The 22486-nt window shown below is 42.2% G+C and overlaps 1 protein-coding gene across 1 annotated transcript in view; it reads left to right on the top strand.

The window, feature by feature from the left end:
- The window catches only part of si:dkey-246g23.2 (solute carrier family 66 member 2), a 190833-nt gene extending 173258 nt beyond the window's left edge, over positions 1 to 17575 (top strand). The window contains exon 4 of the mRNA XM_056282323.1: positions 17401 to 17575. Coding sequence (XP_056138298.1) covers positions 17401 to 17575 — 175 coding nt within the window. The remainder of the gene's footprint in view (positions 1 to 17400) is intronic.
- The last annotated feature ends 4911 nt before the right edge of the window (positions 17576 to 22486 follow it).

Here is a 22486-nt window from a genome sequence, read left to right as displayed (position 1 = left end):
AACAGAACATGTGAACATGTGAAAATACGACATAAATCATAACTCCCCACCCCCATGATCCCAGAACAAAGCGTAATACTGCACCGCATTCCCCTGGATGACTACAATAATGTGGCGAGTTGGCGTGGAGAATGAGCGACAGAGATCTCTTTCGATCGCAACTCCCGTGTCCCATACACCGCATGACCCCGGGAGTGCTGTTTAATTTAAACACACCGTCAGAACCGAAACGGAACTGATGGGAAAAGGAGAGGCAAGAGGCAAGGGTTTAGTTTGAATGACAGCTCCTGTGTCCCTTACACTGCACGACCCCTTTATTCTACCTCTCCCTAATGGTTGCCGAACCTTGACTTCCCGTCACGAGGTCACTATTGAACACAACAGTGACAGTCTTGGTCCTACAGTCAGTCAGCCTGTAAAATGGTCGTCTACCAAACATCCAAACAACAACACAACAATAATCAAAACATGAACACAACATTAATAAAACAATGATCTGAACATGAACGTAACAGTTCCATAATCCCTTGCACTTCCCCAGCGCATAGCTGTCATCTGTCCAGCGACTGTCTTCCCCTTGGCTAACAGGTTCGCGTTTCGGCTGCAGCAGTTCCCGGCTGCCCCCTTAATTTGCTACATTGGTGTCAGAAGTGGGATGGAAACCCGCTGGAGCCACTGGTAGCTCTGTATGATGCCAATGTGAGAGGCCTCTGCCCAAGTGAATTACAGGAGAAGAAGGAAGAGACCTTTTCCAAACTAGGACAGGAATTAACACAGGAGCAGTGTATAAACCCTGAGCATATCACTAAAAATCAGACCCAATCCCAGGCTTGGCACACACACAGAGCTGGACGGATAACTAGCACCACCGTACATCGTGTATGCACTGTAAGAGCTGAGACAGCTAAAATAAACTTAGTAAAACAGGTAATGCGCTGCGACGACAAAGACTTGTCCTATGTAAATGCAATAGATTGGGGAAGAAAGAATGAGGACACAGCCAGAAAATTATACACAGCAGTAATGAAAGCACAACATCAAAACTTCGACGTGAAATTCTGCGGTCTTGTTGTGCATCCAGACAAACCACATCTTGGGGCATCACCAGATGGAATGGCAAACTGTCCCTGCTGTGGGAGAGGAACTGTGGAGATTAAGTGCCCATACAAATACTGTGATGGTCTGACAGGAAGCAGTGAGGGCACATAGTTTTAGTTAGACAAATCACTAGACCTCAAGAAGAACCATGAATACTACCACCAAGTTCAGCTTCGCATGTTTGTATGTGACGTCCAGTACTGTGACTTTGTGGTTTGGACAGAGCAGGATGTTATTATCCCTTGCTTAGCTAGAAATGAAGAAATGCTGCAAACAGTCCTGCCTGTTTCTGAACAGTTCTTCAAACAAAGTGTTTTGCCTGAGCTCTTAACCTGCAGCATGGACCCAAACATACAAGCACCTACAGTCTGCTCCCACTGTGAAAGGCCAGAGTTCGGAAAGATGACCACCTGTGCAAAGTGCAAGAACCATTTCCACTATGAATGTGCAATAATCAAAAGAAAGGTTGTGGATTGGTATTGTGACCAGTGCAAAAAATTAAGTCAAAAAAGATGTACTGTGAAACAAATCATTTAATGCAGTATTAAATTGGCACTGCCTGTAGTTGTATCTTACATTAAAACAATTGAATGTTGACTTAATCTCAATAATGACATTTTTTTACAATAAGTGTGCATCTCGTGAAAAAAAAAACAACCTCATGTCACTGCTGCTTTACCTGCACATAAACATATGACTAAACAAAACTTTGAACCTTGAAATTTATCTTTGACTCTACATACTGGAAAATGTGGATTATAATTTCATGGATCCTTTATCAAAACATTGACAAGTTATTTTCTAGGGACTATACATTTATAAAGGTTTGTTAATGCTGCACACACAATCACCATGTCATCTAAGAGGTCTACCTGTGTGAGTGGGATAACAGTTGTCAGAATTTTGAAATTCTTCATCTACCTATTATTCTTTCAATGTGTATTCTCACATTAGACAAACGTTAGAGAAAGCTAGTTCGACTCAGACTTGAACATAATTACTCTGTTGCTTGCAAACATTGTTACTTATACAGTGCTGCTTGAAAGTATGTGAACCCCTTGAGCAGTTTAGATTTTTCTGTTGTTTTACCATGATTTTCTTATTCTATCATCACCAGTTTTTATGTATGAAATGTCAGATATATGTTTATCAGTTGCAGGTACTTGTTTAGTGGGACTTGTTTAAGTAGCCCAAAAACTACATGAAACATGGAATTAGTGTATGTGCAAAAGTAAGTGAACCCCCAGCTGCATTGGTTAAGTCAAGCAGGTAACAGACTCGGGTGAAACACATTTGGGTGCTTAATTAATCATTTAAGCAGACCAATGAAATGAGACATCCTTGGGAAAGGGTTTGGCCTGCACGAATTAAAAGAGAGAGGAAACCAACCAAATCACTGTGGTCCCATACAAATCAACAATGCCGAGAGCAAAGGAGATATCCGAGGACATGAAGAAGAGGGTAGTGATAGCTCATCAGTCTGGGGAGGGATATAAGACCATCTCCAAAAGATTCCAGCTCCATCCATCCACTGTAAGACAAATAATTTACAAATGGAGGGCCGTCAACATGACAGCAACTCTGCCTAGAAGTGGACGCCCATCAAAACTATCACCCAGAAGCACCAGAAAAATAATAAATCAGGTAAAGGCCAACCCACACATCAACTCTAGAGAGTTGCAGACCTTTCTGGTAGCATCTGGGACAAATGTGCATGCGTCTACAATCAGACGGAAATTGAATAGCCATGACATTCATGGGAGGGTTGCTAGAAGGAAGCCTCTGCTCTCAAAAAAGAACAAAGCTGCCCGTTTCAACTTTGCCAGAGAGCACTTGGACAAACCAGAGGCCTTCTGGAAGTCCATTCTCTGAACAGACGAGTCCAAAATAGAATTATTTGGTCACAATCAAAACCAACATGTTTGGAGAAAAGCCAACACTGCATATGAAGAAAAGAACCTCCTCCCAACAGTGAAGCAAGGTGGTGGAAATGTGAAGGTCTGGGGCTGCTTTTCTGCTTCTGGACCTGGACGACTCCATATTATCCAAGGAACCATGAATTCTCCGGCATATCAACAAATTCTTGACCAGAATCTCCTGCCATCAGTCAGGGAGTTGAAGCTGGGACCAAAATGGATTATGCAACAAGACAATTACCCAAAGCATTCCAGCAAAACTACAAAGGAATGGCTTCAGAGAAAGAGGATTCGTACTCTGGATTGGCCCAGTCAAAGTCCAGATCTTAATCCAATTGAAATGTTGTGGCGAGACCTGAAGAAGTTGGTACATACCAGATGTCCCTCCAACCTCTCTCAACTGGCTGAGTTCTGCAAGGAGGTGTGGGCAAAAATCCCCATAAGCAGATGCGAGAGAATGGTTAGTAGTTACAGAAGACGTTTGGTTGAAGTAATGGCTGCAAAAGGAGGAGCCACAAGCTACTAATACAAGGGTTCACATACTTTTGCACATGTTAAATTTTCAGTTTTTGTGAAATAAACTACCTTTGTTAAATTAAATAATGAAAATATATCTCTTTTTGTGTGTGTGTCCATTATTTGGAAGGTGTGCTTTACAAATTGGGATTTGGATGTATGTGTAATAAGCTTATTTTAATGTTTTTTACAAAAACAGTGACCATGTCTGGAGGGTTCACAAACTTTCAAGCAGCACTGTATATGCATAGGACTCAATAATAAGTTGAGCACTGCAGCTCTGACACCCCCTGCCACCCCTCCTCATTAGATGTGGAAGCCGTTGGCCCCTGTTACCCTTCTTGGAAAGAGCAGGGCCGCTGATGCTTCCAAGTCAACCCCCTCAAAGGTTATCCAGATAGAAGCCTGGCCTTTGCCCTTAGTAAGAACCCGTAGCAAACCTACTGCTACTGCTGCTGCTGCCGCCACTGTGTCACCTGACATGGCATTCTTCGACCATGACTATTGCCGCCCCAACAAGGTAGATTTCAAAGTTTCCACTTCTAAAAGGCAGCGTGTAAGACACCCAAAGACAAAATGTTGCAAAGTTAGCAGCGGTCTGTGTAGTTTAATCGGTGTCCGCTGCGTTAGGCTAACAGGCTAGTGTTAGCTTCAGGTGGGTAAAAAAGGTACCTCGGCCGCCATCACTCTCTGCACCTCGGCGATCACTTCGCACTTGGCACACTGACAGTCTCTCCACTTGCAGAACCATTTGTGTCCCTTCAGAGGAGATACGTGTCCATGATTCCTGCATCGGGAACATTTGGTCATCTTCAGCTGTTTTTTGCTCAGATTGGGAAAGGCCTCTACAGCCCCGTTTGCTGCGCTCTTCCTGGCTCAATTGGCATGTTCCACCCCCACCCCCCTTTTCTTTTTTTTGTCTGGCGGTGCCAGATGAGGATGACACACACAGAGTAGAGTGGAAACAAGGTAACTACTGACTCTGACGGACTGGTATACAACACTCACAGAAACTGTGGGAGGGCGTGAACAGGACACGGGGGAGCCCCCTTGTGTAAGGCCGAGCCAACTCCCGTAACCCTGCATGGTGCTCCCTCCCACTGCGATGAAGATGTAATCATCATCCTCCTCCTCCTCTTTTTATCACTGTCTTCTTTGTAGCACTCTTTTTAGTCATCACCTGCTCATTGTCATTATCTAATATCATTTGCTTCTTCGTCGTGCTTCTTATCTTTTTTTACATTATCGTCTTTTGCGTACTTTTTCTTCTTGATCATAATTTACTTTCTCCACCCCAAGCTGATGTGTGATGAGCGTTCTGGCGCAAAATGGCTGCCGTGCATCACCCAGGTGGTGCTACACATTGGTGGTGGTTGAAGTGAATTACCCCCTTCAATGTGAAGTGCTTTGGGTGTCTAGAAAAGCGCTATATAAATGTAATTATTGTTATTATTATTATTATTATTATTATTATATGTATTAGCATTAGTAGTAGTAGTATTACTTTGCCATTTTCTTATTTCTTTTTAGAATTCTTTTTATCATTACCTTTATTTTTCATCATTCCCTTCTGTCATTGTTCATCATTACTTTATTAATATCTTTTTTATAGTTTCTCTTCTCATTCCTTTCAATATTAACCGTGTTATTATAACCTTTTATTGTTATAACTTTCTTATTCATCATCCTCTATTACTCTTTTAAGCATCTTCCTTATAGTCTTCAACATCTTTATCTTACCTTGTGGTTAGCGTTGTTGCCTCATAGCAAGAAGGTCCCGGGTTCGAACCCCAGGCCGTCCCATGTCCTTTCTGTGTGGAGTTTGCCTGTTCTCCCCGTGTCTGCGTAGGTTTCCTCCGGGTGCTTCTTTTCCTCCCACCATCAAAAAGACATGCATGTTAGGGTTAATACTCCTGTCAGTTAATACAGTTAACATGGCGACCCATTCAGCCGTGTTGATATGCAAAGCCTGTGTGCTATTCAGAGGCTCTGATTCATTCCCATGTAGTAATAATGGAAATGGCAATGTTAGGTGCAGGAAAATAACTGTAGTTTCTGGTGACCATTCCACTGCTGTCAACAATCCATTATCTGCATACCGACTAAGGTCTGTCACTGGTCTGCTTAATGTCAATAGTCTCAAACGGCCCATGTCAAATCTTTTTGTAATACACATGTAATACACATGTGAATAAAACGGTTCAGACGACTGAGCAGGGAGCATGGGGGGGGGCATAAACAAAACCTTGAAAAAGTGTTGTGTTTTTATGTAAATTATTTCAAAAGTGGAGTGGGCTTCTATTAAATACATATTTTCAATTACATAATTTATTTATAAATCATTTATTTGGGGGGGGGGGGGCAATGTCATGTTTTTCAGAAGTTGGAGGGAACATGTCCCCTCCGACTCCCCCAGGATCTATGCCCAGAACTGTAAACATAAGTCTATGTATATAATTCATAACAAAGGTAATTTCGACAGTTTTTTTTTTACAATAGAACGTTTAATATTGACATATTGATTATTTTGTCATGATGTAGTTTACAGTTGAATTTTTTTGAGCATAAAATCAATTTTTGCCAAAATGTATCAATTTGGGAGGGTTTCTGCTAATTAAATGCTTAATAACAATTATATAATAATAACAAGTACACTGGCTCAATCCATTATTGACATATTTATTACATAGGTGTTCTATAAAGCATTAACCTGGTCTAATGGAATATACCATCACAGCTATTCTGAGATGGTGCAGCATACACATTTGTCTTCATGATAAATGTTTAAAATCCCACTGCTTTGGAGTATGCAACCTTGCCTCCTCTTGATTCTGTCCCTCTCTGTCTTATTAAAGTGACTGAACCCCCCCCCCCCCATCTTTCCAAATGTCACTCACAGCCCTGTTTCCTATAGAAGTCCACTCCAGAGAGTTATAGGAGTTAATAGCTGGCCTGAGAGCTCCTGTTCCATACTCAGCACCATTACTGCCTGGCCGACAAACGGTCCAGCATCACACAGTGCAATCAGACCTCCCTCATGCTCTCTCCATCTCTCATCCTCACTCACAGTCTCTTCATTTCTCAACCCCCCTCTCTGTCATTTGTCTCCTGCAACTCACCCACTACACTCTCCCCTCGCACCCCCCCTTCACCTCCACCTCTGCCTCCACACACCTTTCTCCCTCTCCCATCCTTTGTTTCCTTGTAGCCTTTTCTCTCTTTCTGTCTCTTGTTATTTCTCATTTTTTAACCACAACTGCATTTTTTCCCCCTCTTGCTTTCCCCCAACTCGGTCATCTGTCTATCAGGCCTTTCCTCCTTTCTCATCTGTCTGCCCTCACCTCTTAGTCACCCTAGCACCAAGCTGACCATTTCTCTTTTCCATTCCCTCATCTTCTCTCATCTCCCCACTTAGCTCAGTTGAAGGTGTCAGGTCAGTTGTAATCAATAAGGACTTGTCCGGGCTTAGCAAGACCAAGTGTGTGTGTGTGTGTCTGTGTGTGTGTGTGTGTGTCTGTGTGTGTGTGTGTGTGTGTGTGTGCGCACGTGCGCTTGCATACATGTGAGCATATGTGTATCTGTATGCAATGCATATGCAATGTAATCACACATTCTGTCAAGCTCAAGTGAGAGAAGAGGCAGAGGCGTTCAGTCAGTACTTTCAATCAATACCATAATCACTGCTCCTCCCTATGGACCCCCCCAAGCCCCTCTCCAGGCCAAGCTCAATTGTTTGTAGAGTGTCTTTCATCTCCTGTCAAATTGGCCACTAGTCCCATGGTAATGGAAATGTGTCTTTGGCAAAAGAATTGTGTATGACTAACATGAGAAAGTCTACCAGATGTGGGAAATGCGTGTGTTTGTGCATGTGTGTGTGTGTGTGTGTGTGTGTGTGTGTGTGTATGTGTGCACGCATGTGTGCATACTCCAGTGCATGTGCTTGTCTCTCTCAAAGCAGTGTTTTGTCTCCATTCTGCCGCACTGCCATGGAGTCTGCCTTTGTACAGATGACCCGCCTGCGTTAATTACATTGTTAATGATTCATCTTCACTAATGATGTTTACTGTCTCTGGAGCAAAGAAATTAGCCCAAGGGGTGAGAGGGGGATATGGAAGAGCAACGGAGGGAGATGGGAAGACAAATAGTGTAGCAAAGTGCTAAAATCGAGAAGGAGGGGAGGGGGCGTGAATGGAGATGGGATGAGGCACCAGAGAAGAAGAAAGAGTGCAGGCTGACAACCAAATAAAAGAAGTTGTCGGGATTAAAGGGAACAGAAGTGACACAGAAAAGCAACTAAAAACTGAAAAGCCAATCAGGGACTGAGGTGAGGGGAGTACGATGTCAGGGAGGAGCAGATCAACAGGGTTTGAGAAAGCAAAGCAGTTGAAAGGAAAAAAGACAGTGTGAATTGCTAAATGTTACAAGACATTTACCCTACAGAAAAGCAATGATTATCTCAAATCAAGTTGCTTGAGATTTATTTTCCTGTTTGGTGAAAATTCCTTATAACAATTCTTACAATCTTGGAACAAGCACTTTCTCGAAAAACGAGCAATATTTTTGCCTTTGGGGTAAAAAAAAATACCAGCAATATCTTGAAATAAACATTTATGAGACTTAGAATAAAATAAAATACCTTGATAAGCTTTTCTTTTTTTTGGCCACTTGATGGGGGAAGCGTTTATAGGTGTCATGGGAGCCCATGAGTGAACTGAAGTATACGTGCAAGTCTGAAATGCAAGTTTTAGTGTCTTGTGTCCATGTGTCGCCAGCAGCCATACCAACATGTACACTGGTTCTGCTGAAGGATGGAAGCTACGCAGGCATGGCCTGGGCTAGTACTTGGATAGGAGACCTCCCAAGAAAACTGAGTTGCTGCTGGAAGTGGTGTAGGTGGGCCAGTAGGGGACAGTCTTCCCTCTGGTCCTTATAAAATACAACAAAAATCCCTGGGGACACTGTGCTATAGGAGATACTGTCCTTCAGATGAGACATTAAACAGGTCCTGACTTACTGTGGTCATTAAAGGTCCCATGGCACTTATCATAAAGATTAGGGGGTCCCCCAACCTGTCTCTCACCATCTGGCCACCTAATCATCTCCTCATGTAAGTCGTTCAATGGTTCCTCCCTCTCTACCTCAAGCTGATGTGGTGGTGGTTGAGGTGAGTTTCCCCCATCTCTGTGAAGTGCTATATAAATGTGATCTATTATTATGTGTAAATGAATACCCGAGCATCACTGAGACTTTCCTAGAAGTAATCCCATTTACTTTAAAAAGGGATATTGCCCTCTTCAGCACATCTGTGAGTGTAATTCGAAACAACACCGTTCTGGAGTGACTCTCCAACACCTTAGTGAAAAGACACAGTATGAAAAGTTAGAATGCAAGTTTGTTGGATAACAATGTCCTCATTTCTGTGTTGCTACTGTGGTTTGGGGCAGCATGCTGTAGGAGAGAGGAGTTGGGGGGGGCCCACAGAAAGGTCGCATCGGTTTGGTGTGTGACACTTCAAGGAGGCTTAATAACATGACACTGACTGAGAAGCTTAAGATCACTGCACCTGCACTGTTCTCAACATGCAATGCTGTTTTTATCTCCATGTTTTTCTTTTTCTGTTTATTTATTTATTTTTTAACTTTTATTTCCTAATTTTTTTTCCTTGTAAGATTAGTACTACATGGAATTCCAGTGTGTGTGCGCTTGCTTGCTGGTTGTCCATCGTGTCCGATGATGACCATCTTCTCCTATTTGTGAGTCCTATGGTGGCTGAATAGTCCGATCCTGGATGCACAGTTGCGGTTGCAGACCGGGCATGTAAAAGTGCTGCTGGAGGGGGCAGGGGTAGCTTTGCGAGCATGCCTCTTCGCACGCTTTGCTACACGGTGTTGTGTGCGCTGGTTCATACACTGGTTCATACAAGGGTACATACACTGGAACATGGAATTCCAGTGTATGTACCCTTGTACCCACAGATGGTGAATGAGCTTGAATTTAAGGATACTAAAGACCAACTACCCCAATGGTGTAGGGTAGGGATTTTTACTATCAAAAATCTGCCTGGAGCTGCAAAACATATTTGAACCTTTTAATAATAATAAATAATAAACTTTATTTAGATTAAACCTTTCTAAACAACGTCAATGAAGATAACACAGCCTATTAAGTTTAAGTTAGCCTATCAACATCACTAATAGGTCTAAATAAGCATTTGTTCAATTTTACCCAATGTGGCTGCCCTGCAGTGGGCTATTTATGATTATTTGGTACTTTAACTTGGCATCTCCATAACAATAATACCATGTTTTGTTGCATTTATGAAATTATAGAACTACAACAAAGGAAACTTTGCATTTTTTGTTATTTTTATTGGGGGACGCTATTAGCAACAAAACACATATCTGAACAAAAGTCCAGGTCAGTGTGAGGTAATCGAGCATAAAACACAGCTAAGGGTCATTCAATTCATTGACAAAATCACAACTTATTAAAACAGATACTTTGTTGAAAAATAATAGCCTATTAAAGGATAGCATTCTCACACTCATGTTTATGTTTATTGGCCATGTAAGTTTGCACATATATGGGATTTTACTCCGGTTTCTGTTAAGTGTACTTAACAGAATAGCAATGCTACAACACAACAATCTTTAGATATATACACAAGGATTGACTTATACAGGTGAAATAAAAGGTGATAAAGTGTAATGGTGCAGAGAATACATCAGAGATGCTGAAATAAATATTAGCAGGTTACTTACATACATGCCTGAGGTAGATGGACTTTTTTTTTGGTAAGCTATATTAATCCCTGTGGGGAAATTCCTCTCTGCATTTAACCCAGGGGTGGGAAATCTTATCCAGAAAGGGCCAGTGTGGGTGAAGATTTTTGTTCCAACCAAGCAGTTACACACCTGATCCCACTAATCAACCAGTACAGTCTTTGCTGAGGAACTTGATTAGGAGACGCAGGTGTGTAATTGCTGGGTTGGAACAAAAACCTTCACCCACACTGGCCCTTTCTGGATAAGACTGCCCACCCCTGATTTAACCCATCCTACCTGTGTAGCTTGGAGCAGTGGGCAGCCGCCGTGCAGCGCCAAGGAACCAATTCCAGTTCGTCTTGCCATGCCTCAGTCAGGGGCACAGACAGGAGTACTAACCCTAACATGCATGTCTTTTTGATGGTGGGGGACACCAGAACACCTGGAAAAAACCCACTGCAGACATGGGGAGAACATGTAAACTCCACGCAGAGGATGACATGGGATGACCCTCAAGGTTGGACAACCCCAGGGTTGGAGCCCAGGACCTTCTTGCTGTGAGGCGACAGCGCTAACCACTACACCGCTGTACGGCTATGACAGAGCGCACCAGTATGCGTACAATATACAGTACAGTATATACAAAATGGTTGGATTTATTTGACAGTATTAAATGTTCATTTAAATGACAGCCCATGGAAAAAACTTTTTATACTGTTTGTTTTGGGGTGCAGTGCTCTGTAGCACCTGCCAGAGGGGAGGAGTTGGAATAGGTTGTAACGAGGGTGTGATGGGTCTGCAGTGATGTTGCCTACCCATTTCCTGAGTCTGGAGGTGTATATAAGTCCTGAATGGAGGGCAGGTTGGCACCAATGATTTTTTCTGCAGCCCTAACTGTCCATTGTAGTCTGTCCCTGTCCTGTTTGGTGGCCGAACGAAACCAGATAGTGATGGATGTGCAGAGGATTATTGCATTGTAGAACTGAATCAGCAGTTCCTGAGACAAGTTGAATTTCTTGAGCTGGTGGAGAAAGTACATCCTCTGCTGGGCCTTTTTGATGATTGTGTCTATGTTGGATGCCCACCTTAGGTCCTGGGAGATTATGGAACCCAGAAATCTGTCGGTTTTCACTGTTGACACTGCTGTTGAGTATGGTGAGGGAGCGGGGGGCAGTGTTGGGGGACTCCTCCTGAAGTCCACTGTTATCTGTACTGTTTTGAGCATGTTCAGCTCCAGTTTTTTATGGCCACACCAGAGGGCCAGAGGATCAATCCCCCGTCTATATGCAGACTCGTCACCATCGCATATAAGGCCAATGATGGCTTTGTCGTCCACAAACCAGGAGTTTAACAGATGGATCACCTGAGGTGTAGTGATTTGTGTAGAGGGAGAAGAGAAGAGGGGCAAGCACACATCCCTGGGGGGCACCAGTGCTGATTGTCTGGGTGCTGGATGTGATTTTCCCCAGCCTCACCAGCTGCCTCCTATCTGTCAGGAAAATGTTAATGCATTGGCAGATGGGGGCTGGTACATTGAGCTGGGTGAGTTTGGAGTGGAGGATATCTGGGACGATGGTGTCAAACGTTGAGCTGAAGTCCACAAACAGGACCCTTGCATATGTCCCTGGGGAGTCCAGGTGTTGGAAGATGTAGTGCAATCCCATGTTGACTGCATCATCCACTGTGAACTGTTTGCTTCTGTAGGTAAACTGCAGGGAATTTAACAGGGGGGCTGTGATTTCTTTCAGGTGGGCTAACACCAGTCTCTTGAAAGATTTCATGACCACAGACAAAAGGGCAATAGGTCTGTAGTCATTTAATCCTACGATACAGGGTTTCTTGGGGACCGGGATGATAGTGGAGCTATTGAAGCAGGAAGGGACTTCAGTGATCTGTTAAAGATCAGTGTGAAAATTGGGTCCAGCTGGTCAGCACAGACTTTAAGATAGGAGGGTGACACACCATCTTGGCCCGGTGCCTTCCTGTCTCTGGAAGAGCTGGGGCACATCCTCAACACAGATCCTCAGTGTGGGTGGGGGTTTGGTGGGGAGGGGTGAGTGACTGGCTGGGAGTGCAGTTGGTTGAGTATTATGGCCAGAGAGGGTAAGGGCTGTAAAAGTTTGCTTTTCAAACCTGCAGTAAAACCCATTTAGGACGTCAGCCAGTTGATGATTCCCTGCAGTGTGGGAGACGATCTCCTGTAGTTGGTAATGTCTTTCCAACCACTCCAGACTGATGATGGATTGTTGACAGAAAACCCATCTTTCAACTTTTCAGGGTAGCACCTTTTTGCCACTGATCTCCTTTGTGAGTGTATTTCGGGCTTTGTCATACCAGATCCTATCTCCACTCCTGTAGGCTTCCTCTTTGGCCTGACAAAGCTGCCATGATCCAGAGCCACTGAAGAGGGGCTAAAGAGCCGCAGTTTGCTGGCCCCAGTCTAGGCTAACAGATGACTGATGGGCCTGTCGCATAACCAGCCGGGTTCCCACATGTCCTGGAAAACCCGGAAATTATAGACTAGTTTTCCAGTCATGGAAAACACACAAAAGATGATAGAATTGATAAATGCACTGGAAATATTACTGAGGTCATGAAAATTTTACATTTGATCATGAAATTTTATTTTTACCCATTGAGATTGCACATTTTTAAGATAATTTAAAGTTGAGATAGCATATTTTTTAGCCGCTGAGACTGCACAACAGCATGAAGTTTGGGCGGTATGTTTAGTGACTAGCTAAAAGGGTACTCAGTCCTTTTAGGGATTGTTGAGGCTTCCGCTGATAGCACTGGACAACACATTTTTTTTTTCAAACGTTTTGCTCCCTGAAAAAAAACTAGAGATTATGAATAGGCAATGTCAAGCTGAAGACAAAAATAATTTCAGATTTGCTGTATCACCTAGGAATTTGGAGAAACATTGAAATAGCTTTTATTGAATTTAACATGTTTCATCACATAATGATGCTGACACATTGTGTTAGTTCAACTGAGCTGAAAATATTTTGTAGCTGATTTTGGTTTGTACTCAGTATCTGGTCCTTCTCATGTCAGTGTCCAACTATAGTCGGCCAGCATTGATGGATTCCAGTTGCCCCGATAGCTCTTTTCCATGGTCACAATGTCCTGGTGAAACCTTTCACCATGTTTGTCACTGACTGCACCAAGATCAGCAGGGAAGAGGTCCACGTGTGAATGCAGAAAATGAATTTTCAGTGACATGTTGCACTTAATGGTTTTGTATGCTTTAAGCATGTTGTCAAGCAACTCAATGTAGTTTGGTGCTCTGTAGTTGCCAAGAAAATTATCAACAGCATCCTTAAATGCCTTCCATGCTATTTTCTCTGGCCCCACTAGCAGATCTTCTGACTCCCTGTCATTGATGACCTGTCTGATTTGTGGACCAACAAAAATGCCTTCCTTAATCTTGGCATCTGTTATTCTTGGAAACATCTGTCTCAAATAGTGAAATCCATCACGTTCTTTGTTCATTACTTTCACAAAATGTTTCATCAATCCGAGTTTTATATAAAGAGGAGGCAGAAATATCTTTGTTCTGTCGACAAGTGGTTTATGCGCCACACTTTGCTGCCCTGGAACGAAACGCTTACAGAGCGGCAGTTCTTTTTAATGTAATGTGACTCTTTGTGGCTATCCCATTCACAAAGGAAACAACAGTACTTTGTATATCTGAGCTGCCTTCCTAGTAGCAGTGCCAATACTTTTAGATCACCACAAATGTTCCAGTCATAATTGTTGTACTGTATGTGTTTCAACAACAGTTCCATGTTATTGTAGGTTTCTTTCATGTGTACTGCATAGCCAGTGGGTACTGAAGGGTGGACATTGCCAGTGTGTAACAGGACAGCTTTCAGGTTTAACTTTGACGAATCTCTAAAAAGATGCCATTATTGTGGGTCATGCACACAATCCAAAGCCATCAATGTCAGTGCAGAGACAGAGGTTGTCGACCTGCATAAAGACGTTTTTTAAATGTTCTTGATGGTTCTGAAAGATAGAAATTTTTATAAAATGTTTTTATATAAAATGTTTTGCAGCAGATTTTCGTTTGTATGCAGCATCTGGTGCCTCCCGTGTCATTGTCCAACAAATAGAAATTTTTGTACCTGGTGACAGCAAACCCCATCCTTGCAATCTTGAACCAAGTAGTTCTGCTTTAGTTTTGACAAATCTAAGTCCCTGACCAGTGAGTAGGATCCTTACTAAAAGTGTGCATGCACACAAAAGCCGAAAAGGGCGTGCACCAAAAAAAAGAGAAAATAATAATAATAAAAAATTGGACTTAAATGTGTGAGAGGCATCATTATACAATCTGGCTTCAATTCATCATCTCACCATCTGCGTTTACATACAGGTGCGCACATTCTCCTGTCAAGTTTGTTTTTATTGATCACAAATTTTGCGTAGAAAGCGGTGTACGCCTCTTTCATTCTCTGTTTTGTGTGTATACAACAGTTATAAATGAGACCGGCGGTGTTATCAGATGAGGATAACCAGGCATAAAGGGTTCAAAATCTGGCTGAGTGTCATTTTCCACATCTGGTTCATGCGCTGTGGCATCTTCATCTGCATCATCTAGGCTCCATGTCTCTGTTGGCTTTGGTACTGGCGAACTGTCATCATGTGGCACTGATCTCATGGCTGAAGGCAGATTGGGGTATTCAATAGATTTCTTATTTTTAGGAGAGAAGCCAGATATATTGGTCAGACAGAAGTAACAGTCTGTCACGTGATCTTTCTTTTCTCACCATATCATTGGGACTGCAAATGGCATTGACTTCCGAGTACCTCTGAGCCAAGCTCTCAGGTTGACTGCACATGTTGCATGACAAATGTGAGGAGCCCAGGGTTTGTCTTGGTCACCAATTTTACATCCGAAGTAGAGCTCATAAGCTTTCTTGATAAGTGCAGTCATGGTGGGTCTTTGAGCCTTAAGCGTGTACTCGCCACAGATGTAACAGAATGTGTCACAGCTGTTGCAACATTGACGAGACATTTCTGCTGTATTAAATCTTCCTTAAGACAATAAATCCTTTTGTTAAGTTTACTCACTATGCTATTGCCTGAAGAACATGTGCATCAACATGCTTCCAAACAGCATGTGTAAATGTGAGCAGCTTTTATAGCCTGTCTGTCAGCATCTAACCTGGCTAAGCATGCCCAGGCATGCCTAAGACAACATCTGCATAGCACCCACACTGAGTGCATGTCCAGGCATGCTTGGACTGACCAAAACAGCTTGCTTTGTGGGCAATATACTAGTAGACTAAAAATATGACAGGAAATCGTAAAAATAGGTTATATCTACAAAACGGTGTGTAATAGGAACATTTTAAGGTGATTTTCGTGATGAGCAGCCCAAAGTTCATAAAATACACCCAAACGTGTTCAGAAAGCAAACTCTTCATTATCCAGTGTAGTTAATAATGAATAAGATGACCCTCTGTGAGCAAACGCTCTCATGTATACCCCAACAAAAGTCATAGAAAATGTCCTTGAAAAGTCCTGGAAAATTGTTTGTTAAAGGAAAGTTGGAATCCATGTCAGGAACCAACAACATGAATAAATGCACACTCAATTTGCGCCTCTGGGATCTCATCAGGTCTGAATCAAGGAAAGAGAGGGAGGGTTGTGTTGATGAGCTGGGGGATACAACATGATTAAAAATACAAATGAGATGGAGAAGAATAGGTCATGACACAGAAAGAGGGGGAGAGAGAAAGAGAGCTTACGAGATGAGTGAAGGAGAAACTGAAGAAGACCAGATAGGCAGGTGAAAAAGCAGGGTTGGTGGGATATGAGGATTATGAGCACAAGAGGCAGGGAGTCCTTTATTCCCAGTGTTGTCTCCTAAAAGTTTCACAACAGCTCTTCAATAAGTTGTGCTGGCATCAGGCCCATTGCATGGTCGATTGCTTGCACTCTTTCTATCGCTCACGCAATCTTTGCGCGTGTGTGTGTGTGTGTGTGTCTTTCCTTAACTTTCTCAGTTTGATCAATCAGCAGTGAACCTTACTCCGGCGCATTGATTGTTTGCCGCCTGCTCTTTCTCTTCAAATTTAGGGCAGTGGGAGCTTATTGAGGAACCAAAACACTACAAACAACTGGATGAATGCTCACAGAGGGAGAGAACAGGGAGTGAGCTCTGATGCCAGCTTGTTATCTGCTGATTTTGTTTTTGTTTTAAACTGGAGCTGGGTAACATTTCATATAATGTAGATAATATGATTTGAGACTAGGTATCGTTTGGGATTTTGGTTATCGTAATACCGCGTGAAATAACAAAAATTTTGGCATTTCCTGGTATTATTTGCAGACCCGATATGTCCACCTTGAATAATAGAAACGAACTGGCCACCAGCTGTAGACACCGAAAAAATATCTCCTTTGCAACTATAAGTAAAATGTCTTTATTATCCCCCCCGCCCATTAGATGATACACATATGACATTTATTAGAGGTTTTTTTTAAAATATATATTTTAACTGCCTTTCATTCCAACTGTGCCCCAACACCACCCCACTATATGATTCACATAAATTACCTTGTTATATTTTCAATTTACGTCATTTCAACGGTGCCCTGGTCCCTAAATGCTTTTCAAAACAAGCCCCAGTCCCTTACCCCATTGGTTGTAATGTTTTCTACCCCTCCATTGGTTGCTGTGCATCATAACTACCTATACCATTGGTTGTTATAGTTTGAGTGTTTTCTCATCTGATTGGTTGCTGTCCACCCAAAATTAGGGGCGTGACGCTGGGTGACGTAAACTGGATGATTCTTTGTTTAACCACATTAGCAGCTGGTGAGCGCGCGACGCACGAAACAGGCCTGAACTGCAATGTATATATGAGCACCAATAGTCATCCACAAAATATTGCCATGTTATTGCTACAGAGAAATTCAGTCGAAGGTGTCATATTTGATTTTGTCAGTATCACCCAGGCCTATTTCAAACTACAGTTTCCTTGCTTCAATCTGGAAAATGTTTTCACAGAAGGGAAACGCTGGTCAATAATTATCTCTCCTCCTTTTCCCACCCCTCTCTTTTGCGCTCTCCCCCTCCCTCTCTTTCTGTCCAGTGTGAAAATGGTGGTGCTGTGGACAGCGGGTGACATCTTCAAGACTACGTACTTTGTGATGAATGAGAGCCCAGCCCAGTTCTGGATGTGTGGCTCTGTCCAGATCCTGATCGACTTGGCCATTCTGCTTCAGGTTGTCTACTACGGCCAAGACACACGCGGCAAGCTGGGCTGAGCACGACTGCCAAGGGCAACAAAAATCGAGAAACAAAAATTAGATTTAAATCACGTGTATTGGTGAGGAGTCAATGGTAAGGATCTCTAACCAAAGAATGGTGAAAACCCAACCATGCATACTGTAGACTGTCTGTTTTCACTGTCCAGACTTAATTCAAAATACTGTTTCATATAAGATTCAGCCATACCCTACAAAGTATTCTACCAGTGTAAAAAATATACAAATCTAGCCAAAAATCCTTACTAGTTAACATATCAATGCAATGGTTTTGGGTGTGTTTGGATATGTTTGTTTTAACATTTTATGCTATTTATTTTCACTCTGTGCAGCATTAGGTAGTTACTCAAGCAGTCAGCAAGGCTGCAAGAGCCAAACATTACTCACATTGGCAGCTCACTAAAAGCAGCCCTGTACTTGTGTAATGGCAGCTGTAACAGCTAGTCCTGTTCTGGTAGCCTTGCACTGGAAATCTACCACCTGATGAATCTCCCACTTCACACACCAGTAGAAAGTTTGTGTGTGTGTGTATGTGTGTGTGAGCGAGAGAGGGAGAGAGAGAGAGAGAGAGAGAGAGAGAGAGAGAGAGAGAGAGAGAGAGAGAGAGAGAGAGAGAGAATGAGAATGTACCTCGCATTTCTGACCGTGTGCGTGTGTGTGCGTGTGCGTGTGTGTGCGTGTGCATGTGTGTGCGTGTGTGTGTGTGTGTCTGATGCATGAATATGTGATGGTGGTAGCATGTGCATTGGCTTGCATGCTGATACCAATATAACTTTTTTCAATTTTTTTCTAGTTTTAAGTACCATTCAAGGCAAGGGCAGAGGATGTTGACGGCAGAACATGCTGTAATTCCTGTACATCAATCCATTTTTTCCCCTGCCACCCATGTTATTATTGGGCTTGAAGGTCTAACTGGCGAGCAGAGCAAGCTTTCCACATATCATCAAGAAAAAGAAATCCTTTCATGCCATAAGGCTTTGTTGCCTCAGCACGGGGAAAATACGTCCTGTATATTATAAAGAATTCAGTATTTTCTTTCCGTGAATAGCATGTTCACTAAGGGAACTAATAAGGGAAGGTAACCAAGTTATTGAGTTTGGCCCTTGTCTCTGACATTATTGTCTATCATTATGTTTCCTTCCATGTCTCATCCTATAATCCATCACGGTGAATTATTTTGTTCATACAAAACAGCTGTCTTGTTCTGAGGCGATAGCCTTGATAACTAAGCTGCTGGATGGGTAACATTTAAATAATCTCATCGGTACCAATGTACTTTGGGTTAGATCTCATATTCACCCAGTGTTGTGGATCATACAGACATTGCTCAACAAGCTGTTGCTCACTGATGTTTTCATAGCCGTTGCACTCAGCAGGAGAGACATTTAAAAATGCATGAATTAAATAGAGCCTTGCTCAAACATAAAAAGCTGACTGAGGCATTTGCTTTGGTGCTCAGTGTTATCAGCATGCCGTTTTCTTTCAAAAGTCACAAAACACAACCGACTTTACCCCGGTTAAAAAGAGTTGAAGCCCTATCCCATTTGCAGATATTAGATTATTTGTTTTATCTGGCTGTAATTACCAAATAACCAATTATTAGGACGATCTAAAGCGATAATCAGACTTTGAAGTTCTTCATTCATATATAGTAGCAATGGGGTGGGGGGGTGGAGGGGTCCGATTTTTCAATGTAGTGACACTTTGCTTTGGAAACGGCATATAGCATTCAGTTAGAGGTTGCAGCAGGTCAGTTGCTTAGAGAACATGGGGATATAAACCGTGATGATGTGCTGAGCCAGGTCATTTGTTAAAATGGGCCTATTACGCCGCCTCCTGCCTCATTTAGCGCGCTATTCACATGAGGGGCCATACACTCCACGCTGCTTGCTTTTACTGATACCCATTCAAAGTGGATGCATCTCCTGCATGTCTAATAGATGAGGGTGGAACATTACGGCCATTACAGACACATTTTTTGCGTCTCCCACTCAAATCTCACTTCCAAAATGTAATTTTAACTTTTATCCGACAAAGCCTATTTGTTTCTCATGGAATCAATAGTTGCATAAAATTATAGGCATTAGAGAGCTATTGTGATGTTTTCAGTTTTATTCTTCTGTTGTTTTATTGGTTAGTAGATAACCTTTTACTGACGTGCCACAAAATGACATCATCAGAGCAAGCGTCTGAATTAATAGTCTGGGGAGGTTTTCTTCTACTTTATCTTCTGTGTTGCTTTAATTAAGCAGTCAAGCTTAATCGCAGCAACTCGCTTATTAAGTTTCCCAGTCACCTTTTTAATTTAGCAGTTTGTGTCCTTTTACCCATCTGTGTTCATCTGTTTTCAGTTTTCTCTCAGTTTTCAAACTTGCCTTGGAGATTGCAGGGGTTATGGTCCATGTCATGCAAAACAGCCTGTGGTTGTCGCAGACGACTCAGCCACAGAATTGTGACTGACAGAGTGGTTTGTTTCTGAGTCATCATGATAATCTGCTTCAGTAGTGTACATATAAAGTCTTATCTGCTTGTGAGAAAATTTTGATAAAACTGTCAATCGTAATGGATGACACTCAGATATGTGTATCCATCAACATAATAGACAGAATAATCTGGTAAAATATTGCTATGACAAGACATCAGCATTTTGAGGTTAACCTAATAATATTTATATACTACATGGCAATATTATCAGTCTTCTAGGGCATTTTAAGTACCAGCCAAATGAGTCATTGGGAATATGACTGAATGTGAATGGGGCAGAGTCCTTCTATCCCCTCAAGTTCTATGGTGTCAGCTGTGTTCTCTACGCATGGCCAGGGTAAATTGAACTCTGGGACACTGATGGTCATCAATGTGGATAATGTTTGCTCACAGCACATCAAGATGTTTTTCCTGCTGCTAGCTACTGCCAAATGCCATCGGCAGTGCAACAGCCCTCACCAAACAAGAAGGGTTTGCAAAACAGGGCCTGGGTGCTGGAACATTTTGGACACTGGATTCACTTGCATTTTTATGGAGTTGTGTATGTGCATGGTTGTTGTGTGTGCACTTCCACTCCTTTGCATGTGTCTGTCTGCATGTGTCTGGCAAACTATGAATGCAGCAATGGACTTTCTCTCACGAAGAATCTTTGGAATTGGCCGGGGGAGGCTTTTGTGCTTCACTGTCTTAGTACGTGCTTGTTTTGATTGTTTCAGTGCACACCTCTGACCATGATGCCTTCCTTTTACAAGAGCATTTAAAATGTATTTTGACCAAGTCATGGTGCTATTTCTGGAGGTGATGTGGTTGTTGATGGGTTTTTTTCCGATGTCTTCCTAATACCACCAAGCCTGAAATACCTGGTGCATGGATTCTGTTGTTCTATGACCTTCCATGGTTTAATCCTATTAACTCGTCTGTGTGTGTGTGTGTGTGTGTGTGTGTGTGTGTGTGTGTGTGTGTGTGTGTGTGTGTGTGTGTGTGTGTGTGTGTGTGTGTGTGTGTGTGTGTGTGCACGCATTCTGTGTGTGCGATAGTGTGTATACATGTTAGTTGCAAATTGTCCTAGTAATAATCCTCAATATATATCTTGTTCCCTACATTGTTTTATTGTATTATGTCCTCTGTGTTTCTGTATTCTAGGCTCTTGTCATAAGATTTGTATCTTTTCATTGCTTTTCCCCAGCAGATAGTCAAAATAGTGCGCTTGCTGGTCTGTGTTTAACGTTTATGGCTGCCACTGCCATGCCTTCTCAGGGACAGATGGGTAGACCGGAGCCCAAGATAGTCCCTCAAACCAATCTAATCTAAACTAGCATTTGCAAAACACAGATAAGGGATGTTCAGATTCTGTACTTCTATTTCAGGTATATACTTATAGGTAGATGTAGGTGTGGAGAGTTTCAGGGCTACCAGAAGGAAAGTCTTGTATCTAGGAGAAGTCATTTCTCTGAGAAAGAATAGAAAATAGTCGCTTAATTCCCAATTTGAAGTTGAGCAATGACTTTGAATGCTGTGCATGTACTAGCACCATGAAACTAAAACAGCATATGAAAGAGTGCCTTTCATTTAATTTACAATGAGGGAAAACACTTCTGGTGGAATTAGAAGAGTTTGACTGGCCAGAAGAGATGTGCGACACTCCTTTTTAGTGACATGGGAATGTTCGAAATTTGCAAAACCCTGCAAAGCTTTGCTGTTAAGAAATGTGTTGTAAGCAGCTTTTTTTCTTTTTCGTTTTTTGGAAACTCAAATATGTTTTTTTTTCTTACCCCACAATATTTCAAAAGGTGCAGGAAGGGAAGCTCTGAGAAACTGCTCAAATAAGGTTTACCTTTGTCAGCCAAAGCCAAAAGATGCAGGGAAATGTCTTCTTCAGTAAGCTCAGACAGCTTTACTGTGCAAGGAAGAGTTACTGAACAAAGAGTTTATTTTATGCCAAAGTTTTGCTATCTCATGGTGAATGTGTAAATGATAAATATTTATGCTGTTATTTTTCCAAATATAAACTATTTATAGTACGTCAGCAGTGTGTCGTGTGTTATTACCGTTACATTACAAATGGATAGCGTTGCGGATGCATGGTGTTTACGTTGTACATGCCTGAGTGAAATCTAAAGGTTAAGGGAAAAATGTCTGCGAGTGAAGCATTGGAATGAACATTTCTCTTTGCAATAACAAGGGAAGTGAGGGTGGCCATGGTGAAGAGAGGACGGACAGAAGGTCCCGGGGGAATTCAGTTCTGAATGCAGCAAGGACGTATATGACTCCAGACAGGATTTATACAGAAATTTTAAACGGGACCTCCATCTTCATGGTGTACTCTTTTCCACCAGTAATCAAAGTATTAGGTTTTGTAGGATATTAAATTAAAAGTCTGAGTTTGTGCACTTAAATCCTAGATAATTGGTTTACATTGCAGCAATG

Source organism: Lampris incognitus, chromosome 6 (genome assembly GCF_029633865.1).
Source record: "Lampris incognitus isolate fLamInc1 chromosome 6, fLamInc1.hap2, whole genome shotgun sequence".
NCBI classification, from domain to species: Eukaryota; Metazoa; Chordata; class Actinopteri; order Lampriformes; family Lampridae; genus Lampris; species Lampris incognitus.
This window is presented reverse-complemented; position numbering and strand designations above follow the sequence as displayed.